General features: G+C 45.1%; 1 protein-coding gene across 2 annotated transcripts in view; it reads right to left on the bottom strand.

Moving 5' to 3' along the window:
- The window catches only part of PDE3A (phosphodiesterase 3A), a 371,124-nt gene that overhangs the window by 104,048 nt on the left and 249,072 nt on the right, over positions 1-18,004 (bottom strand). Inside the window, exon 1 of one of the 2 annotated variants that reach the window (XM_050968222.1) lies at positions 14,276-14,346. The exons of the other annotated variant lie outside the window; for it this stretch is intronic. Within the exon in view, the coding sequence (XP_050824179.1) occupies positions 14,276-14,338 (63 nt within the window). The 5' untranslated portion in view covers positions 14,339-14,346. Of the gene's footprint in view, positions 1-14,275; positions 14,347-18,004 lie in introns of those variants that run through there. 2 annotated transcript variants of the gene reach the window in all.

Here is an 18,004-nt window from a genome sequence, read left to right as displayed (position 1 = left end):
CAAGTGCACCTTTATTGATGAAACCTCTAGGCCATGTTGTTTTAGAGACCAGAGTTAGTCCAAGATGGTAGGAACCAGTACCTCGGTAGGAACAGCGTTACGCTGCTCACACCAGCAGAAGAAACACCTCCACTTGGCCAGATACGTTAACCTAGTGGAAAGTTTCCTACTACTCAGGAGTACTTGTTGTACCGAGGCAGAGCAGCGTAACTCGGCCTGGCTTAACCATGCAGCAACCATGTTGTAAGGTGAAGAGACTGCAGGTCTGGGAGATGAAGTCTGCCATGGACCTGAGTTATGAGATCCGGCCAAAGAGGTAGGGGGATTGGGTTCAGCGAGAGGTCAAGCAACATGGTGTACCAGTGTTGCCTCGGACACGCTGGAGCTATCAAGATCAGGTGGGCTCTGCCTCTGCGGAGCTTGAGCAGGACCCTGTGGACCAGTGGGAATGGTGGAAAGGTGTAAAGGAGATGGCTCATCCACGGTATCAGGAATGCGTTTGATAGGGAGCCCGGGGAGTGACTCTGGAAGGAGCAGAACACGTCATTTCCTGTTCTCACGGGAGGCAAAGAGGTCTATGCAGGGAGAACTCCACTTCTGGAAAACAGAATGGATAACGTCCGGATGAATCGACCACTCGTGAGAAAGGAAGGATCTGCTGAGGTGATCTGCCAGAGTGTTCTGAACCCCTGGGAGAAAAGACGCTACGAGGTCGATTGAGTGGGCTGTGCAAAAGTCCCAGAGCTGGATGGCTTCCTGACAAAGGGGGGAGGAACATGCACTGCCCTGCTTGTTTACATAAAACGTGGCCTTTGTGTTCTCTGTAAACACTGAGACACAACGGCCTTGTATATGCTCTTGAAACGCCCGGCACACAAGGCTGACTGCCCTCAGCTCCCGTACATTGATGTGCAAGGTCAGTTCTTGAGCTGACCAAAGGCCTTGAGTGCGGAGATCCTCAAGGTGGGCTCCCCAACCCAGAGATGACGTGTCCGTGGTCAGGGTGGGTGGAAAGGCATCCCTGCACAGACCAGGATGGGCAACAGCCACCAGTTCAGGGAGTTTAGGATGCTCGGGGGGATCGTGAGGATCATGTCTATGCTGTCTCTGCCCGGGTGGTATACCGAGTTGAGCCAAGTTTGAAGGGGACGGAGGCATAGACTGGCGTGTTTGGTCACGAACGTGCAGGCCACCATGTGACACAGGAGGCCGAGACAAGTGCAAGCCAAAGTTGTTGGGAAGTTTTGCAGGCCTTGGATAATTGATACCATTGCCTGAAACCGGGGCTCTGGTAAGCAGGCTCTGGCTAGAGTGGAGTCCAGGATGGCCCCAATGAAATCTATTCTCCAAGTGGGAACCAGAGTGGATTTTTATATATTGAGCATCAGGCCTAGTTTCCTGAATAGGTCCTTGATGATGCCCATGTGACGGATGACTTGTGTGTCGGAGGTCCCTTGAATGAGCCAATTGTCAAGATACGGGAAGACGTGTATTCGACAATGATGGAGGGAGGCGGCGACTACAGCCATGCATTTTGTGAATACTCGAGGGGCCGCAGAAAAGCCAAACGGAAGGACCGTAAATTGAAAATGTTGATGGTTGACCACAAAACAGAGGTACCGTCTGTGTGGTGGGTAAATAATGATGTGAAAATACGCGTCCTTCATATTGAGGGTGGCATACCAGTCTCTGGGATCCAAGGACGGGATGATGGTCCCCAGGAATACCATGCGAAACTTCAACTTTATCATGAATTTGTTGAATCCTCGCAGGTCTAGGATAGGTCTCAGACCTCCCTTTGCTTTGGAGATTAGGATATAGCGGGAATAAAACCGTTTGCCCCTTGAATCTTTCTGTATCTCCTCTATAGCTTCCATGGTTAGGAGCGTCCCTATCTCTTGCAAGAGGAATTGCTCATGAGAGAGGTTGCTGAGACGGACGCAGATGGGCGCGGGGCGAAATAAATTGGAGGTGGTATCCCAATTCTACTGTGCGGAGGACCCAACGATCCGATGTGAGTTGGGCCCACGCAGGGAGGAAATGGGAGAGGCGGTTGTAAAAAGACAGAAAAGAATCCTGGGAAAGAACTGGTATGCCGTCCTTGGGGGTCCCTTCAAAAGTTCGGTTTGGGTCCCGCGGGTGGTTTGGAGAGGCCTTGATTTTGACCCTCTTGGGGCCCAGACTTCCTTCTGCGATTCCCCCAGCTGCAACTTCTGCCAAAGTACTGTCGCGGCCTAGGCGAGTGGTAAGCACGCTGAGGCTGAGGACCGAAGGACCTGCGCTGAGTCACCAGGGTGTGCATTCCCAGTGAGCACATGATCACCCTGTTGTCTTTTAGGCTCTGCAGCCTAGGGTCGGTCTTTTCAGAAAATAGGCCTTGGCCCTCAAAGGGCAAGTCTTGTATAGTCTGTTGTAACTCAGGTGGGAGGCCTGACACCTGAAGCCATGATATTCTCCTCATGGCTACTTCTGAGGCCAGAGTTCTGGCTGCTGAGTCAGCCGCGTCCAGTGAGGCTTGGAGAGAGGTTCTTGCCACCTTCTTTCCTTCCTCCAAGAGGGCTGCAAACTCCTGGCGGGAGTCGTGGGGAAGTAGCTCTGTGAATTTGCCGACCGCCGTCCAGGTGTTGTAGTTGTATCGGCTAAGTAGGGCTTGCTGGTTCGCCACCCTGAGTTGGAGGCCTCCAGCAGAGTATTCCTTGCGGACCAATAAGTCCATGCACCTAGCCTCCTTGGATTTTGGAGCAGGAGCTTGCTGGCCATGGTGCTCCCTCTCGTTAACCGATTGCATGACCAGGGAGCAGGGAGGAGGGAGCATGTACAGATACTCGTTCCCTTTCGAGGGTACCATGTACTTCCACTCAACTCCCCTGGCCGTGGGCAGAGTAGAGGCTGGAGATTGCCAGATGGTATTGGCATTTGCTTGAATCGTATGAATAAAAGGCAAGGCTACTCTTGTGGGGGTGTCAGCTGATAAAATATCCACCACAGGGTCTTCTATCTCCGGGACCTCCTCCACCTGAAGATCCATATTCTGGGCCACCCACCTCAGAAGATCCTGATGGGCCCTCAGGTCAATTGGAGGAGGGCCGGAGAAGGATGTCCTGGCCACAGCCTCATCTGGAGAGGAGGAAGAGGAGAGACCAGGTACAAGAGGGTCCTGCGTGGGCTCTTGTTCTTGGGCGGTGTCAGGTTCAGGTGGGATCTGAGAGTCTGTCGGCAGAATGGACGCTTCATCCGTACCCATAGGAGGGGGGTGGCTTACAGTCGCCTCTGGCACGCGGTGTTCAGATGGCATGGAGCGTGGTGCTTCTGGGTGCGCACCTTGGGCTTGGTGATACACCCAAGGTGTCTAAAACAACCACTGATGAGGCCCTTGTTCTTGACTTTGGGTTTCCTGGAAGACTCGGCTGGGCATGGCTGAGTCACAGTCCTGTGCATAGGAAGCACTGTCCGCGTGAGATGACACTGAGGTGTGTCTAGACGGCCAAGGAGGAGCTGAGAAACCATGAGAAGGGGCCACGTCTCTAGACAATCTCTCTCGGTGCGGCACTGGGGACCTGTACCGGGTGCCATAATGGTACCATGAACTAGACTGGGACCTCGACCGTACCAGTGCCAGGTGGTTGACCGGGATCTTGAGGCTCATCGCCTGGAGCGTCTGTGAGAGGCGCGGTGCCGGGAACGGTGCCGGGAGCTAGATTGGTACCGGGACTGCCGGACCGGTGAAAGGGACGCTAAGCAGTGCTGCGAGTGCGACCGGTACCGTGATGGAAAGCGGTGCCGGGACTGCGAACGGCATCGGGACAGGGATCGGCGACGGGACCAAGAACGCCAGTGGGACTGAGATCTTGATTGGTGCCTCTCAGCGGTGCCAACGGAGGGTGGCATCAGCAGGGCAGGCTTGCCAATAGACTGAATGACCCACACTGGCGGTGCCAGGGGTTGAGGCAGTGCAGACTCCCTCAGTGCAATCAAATCCCTCGCCGTGGAAAAGGTCTCAGGCGTAGACGGGATAGTGAGCTCGATCACAGCATGCGCCGGGGAGCTTTCAGGCACTGGACTCAACAGTCCTTGCAGGACCGGAATCGATGGTGCCGAAGCTGACGGTGCCGCAGCAAGTGTCGGTGCCGGGCGGTCCGACTTAGGAAGGTGCTCCGACTGTGATGCAGGTGGCACTGAAGCAGCGGGAGTCTTATGATGCTTCTTGACCCATGGTGACCGGGAACGGTGCTGAGCCGACATCGGTGCCGGCGATGGTCGGTGCCGAGGGGCCTTAGCGGTACCGGGGCAATCCGGAGCTGAAAGAGCGCTTCTCCCTGATACAGATTGTTCAGCGCTCGGTGCAGAAGGCGTTGGACTAAGAGCTGCCTCCATCAGGAGCTGTTTGAAGCGAAAGTCCAGCTCTTTCTTCTTCCTCGTCTTAAAGGCGTTACAGATCCAGCACTTATCTGAGAGATGGGATTCCACAAGGCGCTTAAGGCAGGAGTTGTGGGGATCTCCCATAGGCATCGGCTTAAGGCAGCCCGAGCACGGTTTGAAGCCCGATGACCCGGGCATGAGCCCCGGTACCGGGTGGGGGGAAGGGGCTAATCCCCGATCCCTTCGCAATTATATACGCTAAATATATTATAGAAATGACTAAAATTAACTACAACTATAGAGATTATAACTATATACACAACTATTAATAAGGAACTATGAGTAGCTAGGGAAGTGGAGATCAGTTAAGCTGCACTCCACTGTTCCAATGACTGACACGGGCGGTAAGAAGGAACTGAAGGGCCATTGGGTTGGCAGGGGTATATATTCACCGCCATAGCGACGCCCCTCCAGGGGGCGACCCAGCCAATCCACTGAGTGTTGCTAGGGTAAAAATCTTCCGGTAAACGTGCATGCAGCGTGCGCACACCTAATTGGAATCGATATGAGCAAGCACTCGAAGAAGAACTCAGGATACTGTTTCAGAGAGGTGCTACGCTACATAGATAAATATATTAGTAACAGTTCCAGTAAGAAAGAGCAGTGACTTTCTATGAAGCAGGAAAAGGACACTAAAAAGAGAAGTACACTTATAAAATCTGAAGCTTTTATTGCTTCCTAGTCAGGCAAAGATATGTCAAATAATATGGCCTGAACTGCTTCGGGTCTTGGTTCATTAAAGGAGAACAGATCCACAGCAAAAACCCAGCTGCAGTCTCCTTCCTAAACTATTTTGAGTTTTCCTCACAAAATACTTGGTCCTGCAAGATGCTGAGCTACTCCTCGGGATGCTGAGCATCCTCAATTCCGCGAGAGGTATAGAAAATACAGCACACAGAGGGCAGCTTCCTAAAAAAAAAAAAAAAAAAAAAAAAACCACACCTCATCTCCTATCCCTCCCTTCTATTTTAATAAACAACTTGTTATAAAACATTTTCCCCCTGAACTGTTCACTTTTTCCCACTGAACATCTAACGGAGATGAAAACTCAGCAAACTGATTTAAAAAAAGCCCACTGAAAGTCATTAGAATCTGTCAATTATTAATTTAAAACATTACAATTGGTCAATCCTGGCAGGATGTGCACCTACAGATGTTCCACATCTTGCGTCTCACAATGTTGATGGCTAAGGCCACACAGTCGCAGGTTGGAAAATTAAGATGTATGGACATGATTGTTGCTTGCATTACAGTCAATGGCAGCCACTATATGCATGGCTCTGCAGGCAGTATTTGATCCATGGCACTTTATTCCAAGGCAATATTTGGAATATTTACCAATCGGCTCCTAGATGGAGGACTAAACCTAGCAGCCAGTGGTATATATGAAAGATAAGTTTGGCAGAAGGGGCTCACCCACAAATTCCAGAAGCAAAGCTGCTGGGATGGGGGAGATTTCAGGGATTTCTATTAGATATACACAACTCCCTGGATCCTTCATAGGGCTTCCATCTTTTCAGTTATCGTGTGGTTGGTTTCTGATAAATGTGAAGCTCCACACTAATGATTACAAAGGGGAAGAGACTTTCTGTCTCCACTTCTTCCTTGACAGCCTTCTATTTGCTCCTCAAGAGGGCTAGAAGGGAGAAACGAAATATTTGCTATTCCACCACCTCCCCAGGGTGTCCTGGCGGCTTGATAGGAATCGAAGGGGAGATGGCAGTCTCCACTATTGTACTCCTTGTCTAGAACTATCAGGTTGCTGGGAGGGGAGGTAGGAACTCTACTAGTGTATCCCTTCCCCAGCCTTCTGGATGCTGCAATGAATAAATCTAATGTCTCTGCTGTTATTCCTGTGGCTTTCTCAAAAAGCAGCACTGCAGCTCTTTGGCAAAGCTCTGAGCAGCAACAAAAGCACTGGAACTGAAAGCTTCCTGAAGACCCAGGAAGACAACACTGCATCATGAAAAATTACCATCACAATCAGGGATACAATTTTTGTTGTTGTTAAATGAATGCTTACATTGTGCAGAATTTGGTGGCTGATACCTCCATCCTACCTCTGGAGAATTTTCCACTCATTCACTACTAGCAAGTGGATTTTTCAAGCCTTTAAGGCCCAACAATTCAGTGAATAAGTACTCTAAATTTGGGTCTGATAATCTCTAGATTTTCTGTACAGACTACAGGAACTGACTCTGCTTCTGTAACGCGCAAGGTTGTTCAAGAATTAGAAATTGAGCAATGCAAGCCTATTACACAATGAACCTTTGATCTGGAAAACCCAACCCACCATGAAATTCTGTTTTATGGCTTTACTTTAAGATTTACTCCAACACTCGCTTACTCAAAAATGTCCATGAGCCTGTTCCAATAATTTATTTAGAAATTTTGAACACTCATCCATCAGGCTCAGAAAAACAAATTATGGCTCACTTCTAAAGTAAAGTAGAAAGAGAACATCTGGTGCTGAGAACAGAGCTGATCAGCTGTGAGCTTTTCCACTGGGGAACTCGTAAAATGAGCTACTAGAGACTTCAGCCTGTGTTCCCATGAGGAGGGAACAATGGGAAATACTTTCACATATTTATTTTAAAACTATCCCAGCAAGCAGCAATTATGGCAGAAACGTCTTCCACAGTATGGACATAAGAAATGGAAAAAAAAATTAATGGAAACTTGAGTTAAAAGCATTTCATTTCAGAGTGAAATCAAGCAGTTTACTGTGATTTTAAAACCTTGTTTATTGAAGATATCTTCCTACAGCTATGTGACTGTTATATTACAGAGACTCTGCAATGAACTCTGCCATGGAGGTTACATCCGTTAGCTGCATTATTATTAACACATAAGTGGAGCTTCCCAAGTGAGGAATTGATCTACTGGCTATTAAGTTAAAATTAAAGAACTTAATTGAGTTTTGCTGAGTTCATCTTTGTAAACAGCATTCTAGCAAATTCACAACTTTCATGTGTCTGGCTGAATATTACCTCAAGGAAGTCTATTAATACATTTAAGACATTGAGGAAATAAGTCAAATACAAGCTGTTACTAAAAATGTAAAAGATAGCATGTGGCATAACCCTCAACTCTTAAATCTAACAAGGGAGAAGTTGAAATCTGACTTTTCAAAATCCGAAAAGCCGAACCTGTAAATAATTTTATATTGCAGAATTTTATTACAGATAGGGCTGGTGGCACTACCTAATATTAAGGTTGCCCAACACTTCCCATTAGAAGTCCCTGTTTTCAGTGACTTATAACTGCCAGATTTTAACAATTTGGTCTGAAATTTCCCTTGCTGAATGTGCACACCTGATTTTTATTTTTTGGAAAATTTCAGCTGAAACTGTTCAACCATTTTTGAGAACAAGTCTAGAGAAAATATTTTGTTTTGTTTGTGTTACAAAAAATTCTGGCAACCTTGTTTGAGACACTGCAGTGCCACCATGCTTTAGAAGAGGAACGTAATATTTGGAACTGGAGGGCTTTCTGTCAGGAATGTGTTTTTTGCTACCCTAGTAGAAATCTGGCCAAGTTGTATGCCTTTAAAAACCTGCAATCTGCACATGCTCAATTGAGTCTTCAGAGAATTTAGTAGCTAAATTCTCTGAAGATTCCATCTGTACAAGCATGCTCAAGCCTATGTCTGAGCAGGACTTCTCTGGCAACAGCAGCTCTTCCAGGTCAGAGTCATAAGCCATATCAGATTATAGAGTCAAAGCCAGAAGGTACCCTCAGATTATCTAGTCTGACCTCCTGTATATCACAGGCAACTAACACTACCCTCACATTAAACTAAACAATTAAAATTAGACCAGAGCATTACAACCCACAGGACACTAAACTATTATGTGCCACAGACAGAGAATAGGAGGGATTGAGGTGAACTAACGTCCAAGGCCCTTGCAATGGCAGGAAAGTGTTTGAGATATACCCAGGTAACTGCAGTAAGTGTCCCATGCTGCACTGGAAGGCGAAACCACCCACCCCCACCCAATGTCATTGGCAATCTAATCTCAGGGAAAATTTCTTCCTGACTCCACATAGGGCAACCAGTTAGACCCAGAGTATGCGAGCAAGAACCAGTCAGCTAAGGATGTGACAGAGAAAATGCTCAATGCCATCTTGGCCCTGATCCACCCTGTCCAATATCCCATCTCCAGCAATCAGGGCCACCCAGAGGATTCAGGGGGCCTTGTTCAAAGCAACCTCAGGGGCCCCTTCCATAAAAAAAAACCTTCTTTTCAAATCACTTTTACAAGGTATCAAAAGAGTTGGACAAATATTTTCCATCAAAACTTCTTTTGGATCGAAAACTAGGGGTTTTTAAAAAGCAGAAAAAAAAATCACGGACAATGTCTGCTTTCCTTCAAAATTTGTTGTGGTTTTTTTAATTGAAAAGCTGAAATTAGTCTGCCAAAACCTGAACATGGTTTGGGGTTTTACAAGTGTGTGGCCAAATATTTGCTGCTTGCAGTGTTTGTTTAAAGAAACAATAAAAAAAATTCTGCTTAAAAAAAATCCAAAACTTTTGAACCACCTCAGCTTGTGACCAAATGCCAGAGCCCATCCAGTCAGAGATTCTTCCCGGTTTCTGATACTCTGCTACCTTCCTTGACTCATATCTGTCTCCATAACTTTGGGTTAATTTAGCTTAGAAAATAAGAATGGCCATACTGGGTCAAATCAAAGGCCCAGCCAGCCCAGTATCCTGTCTACCGACAGTGGCCAATGCCAAGTGCCCCAGAGGAAGTGAACCTAGCACGTAGTGATCAAGTGATCTCTCTCCTGCCATCCATCTCCACCCTCTGACAAACAGAGGCTAGGGACACCATTCCTTACCCATCCTGGCTAATAGCAATTAATGGACTTAACCTCCATGAATTTATCTGTTTCCTAGAGACTGGCTCCGTGGGGTCCCTCACAAACTGGAGATAGTTACTGTGGGTTTGTCTTTAGTATAGCTTATGTACATACTCCATGAACTGAGCATTTGAACTTGTTCCAGAATCTGCGATGAGCCTATGTTGTGAGAACTGAAATGCTCAAAATAGCACATGCATGTGAATGGACACAGTGTGCTAAAATTACATTAACCTGGGGGGTCTCAAACTGGGGGTCACGAGGTTATTACTGGGGGTTGTGAGCTGTCAGGCTCCACCTCAAACCCCGCTTTGCCTCCAGCATTTATAATAGTGTTAAATATATTAAAGAGTGTTTTTAATTTAAATGGGGGGGGTGTCGCACTCAGAGGTTTGCTATGTGAAAGGGGTCAGCAGTACAAAAATTTGAGAACCACTGAATCAACCCCTCTGGATTCTTGGGGAATGCAGGGGAGAGGGTCTCCCTTGGTAGGACTGGGAAGGAGGTAGTTGGTGTAGGATATTGCTTTTCTCACGTGATCCCTCCCCCATGGAACAAATAGCAGCTTGGCTCTTTGTGTTAAATAGCTGTTTGCAAGCTTCAAACTGCTGAATGAGCTTTAGGGTAGGGAAGGCTGTGCCTCCCCAAACAGCCTGCCCCTGCCTCCTATCTGATCCCCATCCACTTCCAGCCCCTCGACTGCCCCCCTCAGAATCCCCAACCCATCCTGCACCTTGTCCCCTCAACGCCCCCCAAAACTCCCCAACCACCCCACCGCCCACCAACCCCACTGTTCCCTGTCCTCTGACTGCCCTGACCCCTATCCACGTCCCCGCACCAAGTCCTGACAGACTCCCTGGAATACCCATAATCCAACCCTCCATTTCCCGTCCCCTGACCACCACCCCCAGAACCTCTGCCCCCTCCCTGTCCCCTGACCTTCCTGGTCCTTATCCAACCCCCCCTGCCCCCTGCCATGCTGCTTATCCCTGCCTCCTCCCACTCTTCTACTTGTGTCCCAGGTCTAAGCCACAAAGTAACTATCCCTTCATCATTTTTTTACCCCATTTTTGTCTCTGGTGGTTCTCTCACTCAGCGACTGCAGTACACCTGGCACTCTCTTCCTGACATGCTTCTACTCTGACCTCCTACAACTCTCTCTCCAAAGTGCACTTATTTCACAAGATGATAGGCATTCAGCACTTTTGAAATATCAGGCAATTATTTAGGCCCCTAAATAGAAAATCCTTAGCCCTTAATCTTTCAAAAAGCAGAGCCACATTATTCTTTTTGTGGTAGTTTTTAAAATGAACTTTAAAACCACAGCCCGCTGCACTATATGAAAATAAAAGATCTTATGGTGCTTTTTAATAAGAGGAAGGATTTGTCCCAAGTGTTTGGTTACAAATGTCAATCTCCCACTTATATACTGTATTTAGATTGTCATCCTTCACTCTTGCAGTAGCTTGACGTTAGAGATTTAGGATCCTTTGACATTAAAGATGATTTTATCAAAATGTTATGAAGTGAAATGATATAGAGAGATTCCATATTCTGCTGCAACTATACTGAAACTAGAATAGTTTCCCTCTTAATTACAGAGTACAGAAACCAATATGGCACCAAGGAAGATCATTCTCTGCTTAGTAACAACTTGTTGTCAATCAGCTTCAGAAAGTCCACAGCTTGTTATAATGTGTAATAAAATAAAATAAAATAAAATAAAATAAAAATCTCTGAGCATTCTCCATTGTGATTTCTGTCAGCCTTGCTCAGGGCTGTCCCTAGCTATTCTGAGGCCCTATGCAGCCCCCTCACGGTGTGTGTGTTGGGGGGCAGCCTCCACAGGGGTGCAGGAGGGCTGGCCCCAGGCCTCCATGAGGGGGGGCAGGGTTGGCTTGGGGGCCAGGGGCAAACTGCCCCCCAGCACTCACCGGCGGCATGGCTGGGGCCGGGCTGCTGCACTTCCCGTCGCCGGTGAGTGCAGGCCCTGCTCTGCTACTCTCCTCAGGAGTGGGAAGAGGCAGGGCTGGGACGGAGTGGGGGCGAGGCTAGGGCGGCTCAGGAGTGGGAAGAGGCGGGGTGGGGGCAGAGCAAAGGTGGAGGGCCTGGGGAAGAGGTAGGGCAGGGGCTGGAGCATCACGCAGCTGTGCAGGGCATCAGGCAATTTGGTGCCCCAAGTTTCCTGGTGCCCTACACAGCTGCGTACTGTGAGTATGGGTAAGGACGGCCCTGGCCTTGCCATTACCCACGCTGTATGTTGCGTCGGGCTATAACTGTGGCAGAGGTTGTTTTCTACCATTTACCTTTTGACCTACAAAGGCCCAAACATACGATGAAGTCCCAGAATAAATTGTAATGTGAAAATTGTGTGTTATTGGAGAAGTGTGAGATGGGGAACTGGTGGAAAATTATTTCTCTCATACATGGGAAAGACTGTTACATTTATTTGTTTAAAATTTTATGATATTTATTTTTCTGTTTATGAGCTAAATGTTGTTTCACCATCAATGTCACCTACATCACAAGGAAGAAACAGTATGTCATAATGTTACTCACTGTGAACTCCGTAGTTTGTTTGCCCTCTTTTCCTGTTCTATAGTAAACATTCAACAAAGGCCTGATCCAGAGCTCATTGAAGACAATGGTAATCCTCCTATTGATTTTAATAGGATTATCTGGTCCTAAAAAGGTATGTTAATTTTTTTTTAAAAGTGCAGGGAAAGAACCAGATACTACTTTAACAACGGTGAGCCCAATCCCAGAGCCCTTACATGAATAGTCCCTCTCCTCACATGGCAATTTCTAACAAAACCAAAATTTAAGTTAATGGTACTACTGACAAGAACAAAGATTTGTGTGAGTTACGGCTGGAAGATCAGACCAAATAATACTTTGCCATAGCCCCTTTCCACCAGGGAGTTCAACTGCTTCAACTAATGTTAATTTAATGAGTTTAAGAATGAGATATTTTCCTCCTTTTACAAAAACGAGAAAAAGAAGGCACAAAGGAAGAGAAGTCAAAGCGAACTGCTCATGGTTGCACCAAGCCAACATTAAAGACAGAAACAGAAACCAGGAATCCTGACTCATTCCCTTGTTCCAGCCACATCTCTTCAGAAGTATACAGATTTTTATAACTATGAGACAGTATTTCTTAAATTAATAACGAATAGAAATTAACAGTGAAATAAACACCAGCTTTATGTTTGAAAAAAATTGCCTATGACTGACATGCTTTGTCAAGAGATGCAAGTGAGGGGATATATTCACAATCTTTAAAAAATGTCAAAACACTTGGGATGGGGGTGTTGCATGAGTGTCAAGCTGTGGGAACTGCTTATATCTGCTAGATCATGTATAACGAATTGGGAACTGAACTTCACGTGCATGCTGCCATTAGTGTGTCTGTACACTAAATCCTTGCTGGTAAGAGAGAAGCCTCACTAGCTACATTGACATAAACCTATCAAACTTTCAGTTAGTGATTTAACATCACAGAAGGTATTACTGCTGTTTATATTGCTACAAAAGAACATTTCTAGCTAAGGAAATATTATTGATTACTTTACTTTCCTCTGCAGTACATCACTTTGAACTGTTTATAGCTATATAAACATCTATATCAATTATTGGTTTATTTAGCTTTTATGGTACCGTATAAAATCAGTTCCTGCTTTTAAATTCACAGCCAACAACGAGGGATGATCCCATAAAAATTTTACATTGTGGACTGAAGCGTGAAGATTCTGCCTGATCCTAAATCCAGTCATTTTAAATTAAGGTCTCCCCAGTGGTTTAGGGCCCAATCTTACAGTTGAAGTTAAGGGAGCAGAGGATACTCAAACATCTTACAAGAAATGCTAAGCACCTCATAGACTCCAGCTTACACATCTATAATAGTGTTTCAAATGCATCTCTATGCAGTGATGCCATTGTGGGTTACAGCTGCCAAGGAGGAAAATAATCTAGGATCAGATCAAAACCCAAACTATTCAAGTTCACTGTAGTTCAACTATTACACCAGTTCAAATATTCAGCTGTAGAATACCCAAGCATACAGGGTAAAGGGGCATTTCAGAACACTTGCACTACAGTATTTAGTTATTACATTGTTCCTTAGGCCCAAAAAGCAGGAATTTTCCCTGAAGTACTGGTTTCTCATTGCAAGAGATGCCCCACAATGTACTTTGCTGTCAGCACCACTATTACTAAGCCTGCAAAGGGGCATAGGGTAAGTCTATTGCCACCACTCCTGCCTTCACCATTATTTCTAAGGCCTTTCTTTTTAATGTCCTTACATCTCAAATAAGAGTATTAAAAAAATATTACAGAACCACTGAATATCAGGAGCAGGAAGTGGGGAAACAGACTTGCATTACTTCCATATTCAGTCCTGATCTATGGTGATGCAAGCACTAGAGTGCATCCTACTATTTCTATATATTTTAAGAGAGACAGATACTTTTCTTCCTTTGAACATCTTTGAAATAATACATCAAGCAAGATGTTCCTGAACAAAACCAAATTTTTGCTAACTCACTAAGTCTATGTGTAATCAGTAGATACAGCATATAAAATAATATAACACATGCACTAAAGACCCCACCTGCAATAGACAATTTTTTCATCAATGACTAGTTCACAGTATCCCCAGTCTTTCTAATACATACATTGCCATTAGATCTGTAGTTAAAGACTCAGCTTTGCTAGACAACTGATTTCTGTTGATTCCTTAAAATTGTCCTTCATAATACAATAAGTATGATCATACTGCAATCTTATCTATACATTCAGAAGCACATGCTCTTGTAAAATCAGCTTATGCTTATGCTAGGATGCACTAATCGTTATGGAAACTACAGGCAATGGACAACTGGATTTCATTGTTTAGGAAGAAATATCAGTTACAGTTACTTCATTATAATCAAATCAACAGTGATATTGCCAGCGGACACAATTACACAACAGATGCACCAGTACACGGTACCTGATCAGTAACGGGAATGGACTCCCATCTACGCTTCAGTAAGAACAAGGATTTCCGGCTCATGATTTTGAGTGTGCTTTAGAGGCTTCCCTCTTAAGAATTTGAAACCAATGGCAAGAACCTTATTTCTGATTCTTTTGTTTCATTGCTGTAGACTGTAGAGCTCCTAGAGGTATACAATTTTGCAAGCTGCAAGGTTGATACTGGTTTTGCCCAAGCTATTTCCCGTTTTATAAGCTCTCTCTCTCCTTACACTCCCATGACAGAGAGAATAGGGAGAGAGAGCGAGAAAGCCCAGCATCCACTGACGAATTACCTCACAGAAGCATGAAGTAGGTAGACAACACCAGACGCACTCAATCTGAAAATAGCTGTTGCTTAGGAACTGGAAGGGTAAAACGCAGCACCTCAGCTATATATAATTGAGAGCTTTTACATTTAAAGTAAATTAAAAACACTGGACTTGTGTGTTTTTCTCTATATTATCATCATTTAACAAGATTAAGAAAGGAAAGACCACTTGGTTCCACAGAGTCCTGAGATTATGCCCTCCCATTAAACAATCCAAACTTGGCTTGATGACAGCAACAAATAATTCTCATCCACGTGATGGCCTTAAAATGATGTATGTATATAAAGTGCTTGACACTTCTAAAGGGATTAGAGGGAGATAATGACAAAGATTAATTCCATTAGTCCACAGTGGCTCATATTACATACAGTCTCTTATTATCCTAGGGCAATTATGTGTCACTGCACATGTGCAGAATTTACGTCCCCTGCTGATTTCTTTGCTTCAACTCAGAAAAATGACTTTCTGATGGGGAAGCAAAGGGAAGCCACAAGAGCGGTCATGTGACCCTCCCCAGCAGTAAGTTTTGGATGCCCAGGGCAGCCGGCAGAAAGGTAAACCACTGTGGGGCAGCAGGCAGGACTGGTGAAGACCCGGCTAGTGGCTTCTACCCTGCACCAGGCTCAACTACTAGTCCCGGCTGGGCTGGGGATAACAGAACTTCCTCTTTCCCCATGGCATCTGGATATCTCCCCTGGCTGTAGGAAGCTCTGCAAACTCCCTCACCTCCCACGCTTCCTGCACCCACCAATGCTCAGCTGCGGAGGGAGGAGGAAATCATTGCACAGAGAGCTTCTCCCCCATCCGCCCAACCCCCATCCATCCAGACTATCACAGCATCTGGACCCCCCCTCACTGATCCCTCCATATCCAGACACCCCTGCTGAGCCCCAACCACCTTCACCTGGACCCCCCTACAGACTCCTATAACTGTTGCATCCAGATACCCCCAACACTTGGATCTCCCATTGAGCTGGCCGCACCCAGATTGCCCAACACAGAACCCTACACCTGAAACCCCCCACACTAAAGCCATTCAGACTTAGATCCTGCCTCGCTGAGCCTGCCTGCCCATACCTGGTGCACCTGGTATGGAGGGGCAGAACTCTGAGGTGTTTCTGTGGCAGCCCAGTCCTTGCGCTGTGTCAGGGTTTGGTACAGCCTCACTGCTGAGTCTGTGTCCGGGGGTGGGGGAGAGCTGCACAGTGATTTCCCACCTCTGTGCAGCCAGTGGCCTGTGCTCCCCAATGCCATGCTGGAGATTCCACATTTATTTGACAAATAAAATTGGCAGAATTTTGCAGAATTTTAAAATATTGTGTGCAGAATTTTTATTTTTTTTGGAGCAGAATATATACATTTGGTGCAAAATGCCCTCAGGAGGATCTTATATAAGATATGAATGAGACTGAATGATCCAGTGGAAGACGTGACAGACAGGACGTACCTTAATATTTGTGACCAGTACAGAAAATGCAGGATACATAACTAGGAATTTCTATAACATGGAAGAGTAACTTGGAATTTCTCAATTTTGTGTGCATGCATGCATATATGTAAGATCTCTAAAGTTGTATTGAATTTTTTTGCACTCAGTATTTAAGAAATAAAACTTTACGATATTTCCTGGTGTTTGCAAACCACCACCACAGGATGGGAAAAATACACTTCTTGTGCATCACCGTCTTTGATTTAATAAGTGTTTTACAATAAATATTTCTAACATTAGGTGTTACCTTCAAAGATCAAAATCAAATGATTCTTGTGATAGCAACCTGTCTGCTCTCTGTGAAGCAAATTACAATCCATTTTAACTAGATGATCCCCATGTGCTCTAGTGCTGGAGGTACAGATTTCAATAATGGGGACTAGAAAAAACTGGGGGATTGGTAAAGCTTGTCAGTATCACAAATCAAAAGGATGAAGGAGTCTTAAAATAAATAAATACATTAAATAAATAGAAAAAGGAATGAGATATTGCTATGGAAGTTAGCAGCAGGTTAAGTGACATAGAAGTTTAGCCTTGTACTTGATACATTTCAATTCCAGTGAACCACAGCGGCACGTAAGGAGATAAAACTTTTTTCATAGTTAGGAATTCCCAGAAGCATAGAGGCATTTTTGTGACATCCTGCACTACTTCAAGTTAGGCCTTCACTCTTTGTTTAAACACCTCCCCCCTACCCCAATCAGAAAGCACAAAATGAACACATTTTCCCAGTGTGTGATTAGAAAATGTACAGTGCACTACTGGATAGTTTCTGCAGGTTTCAGACACAAACCAGAGACAACCTGCTTATTCATAACAGAAGAAACATACTGGTTAAAGGAGAGAGTTTGAAGTTTTATTTTATAGCAAGCAAATTGTTCCACTTCTTTCTCCAGCGAGGCACTTTGCAAATGCTCATTGAAGAAAGGAGGCTCTAAAATCCAGTTCAGTGCTTTCTGTTCTTTATTCCAGGAGAATTAACAGACAATGGGAAACTCTTCTACGGGCATAGGTTTTGGGATCTCTCTGTTTTAAAGCCCACTGTACTGAGCTACATGTTGACCAGCTAGGATTCAAGTTATTACAATTACTCTGATCCAAATAAACAGAAATCTTAAAATAGACTCTTTTGTATTAGGAATTAAATAATGGACAAGAGTTTTCTATATTCTATATCAGTGAGTTCCTGAAACAAGGACTCCTGGAATAAACCTTTATTTTAAAATATTCAGTGTTCTACAATACTAGGCAAAACCACTGCAGCACCATTATTATAAGCTACAGGGTTTTGGTATCACAGAACACTGAAGAACTTTTCTTTTTAAAAAGGAAGCCTGTCTGAAACGTCATTCAAGATGAAAAAGCAAGTGTTGCTCCAGTTAGAATCCTACACAGAATAAGGTCCAGTACTGAGTTCAGTGAGGTGGTAAAACCTTATAACTTCTCACCTATGACTCATAACTGCTCACAAATACCTCCCTGCTTCTTCATTATGCAATCTGAACAACTTTGTCAAAATCTTTTCAGCAACAGTTTCACCCTGGGCAATATTTGCTAAGAGTACTCAATGGAAAGTTGTCACCTGGTCTCCATATAATGGATATTTCTTGAACCTGACTGAACACCCAGGAGTCCTCTCTATCTGAAATTAGGCCGAGCTGTGGAAACCATCCCATCCACAGGAAGAAGCAACGTGGAAAAGCTAGCTGACTTAGTAAGTCCTTTCTCAACCCTTCTGCTTGGGGAAATCGTGTCTTATTGAAGTCAATGGCAAAACTCCCATTGACTTATAAAGGGACAATATTTCACCCCTTCTCTATGCTGAAAGAACACTATTTTAAAAAAAAACCAAAACTCCAAGAGCTCTAGATACTAGAATAATTACTGA

This window comes from Gopherus flavomarginatus, chromosome 1, assembly GCF_025201925.1.
Source record: "Gopherus flavomarginatus isolate rGopFla2 chromosome 1, rGopFla2.mat.asm, whole genome shotgun sequence".
In the NCBI taxonomy this organism is placed as follows: Eukaryota; Metazoa; Chordata; order Testudines; family Testudinidae; genus Gopherus; species Gopherus flavomarginatus.
Note: the sequence above shows the minus strand (reverse complement) of the source record. Positions and strands in the feature narration are given on the sequence as shown.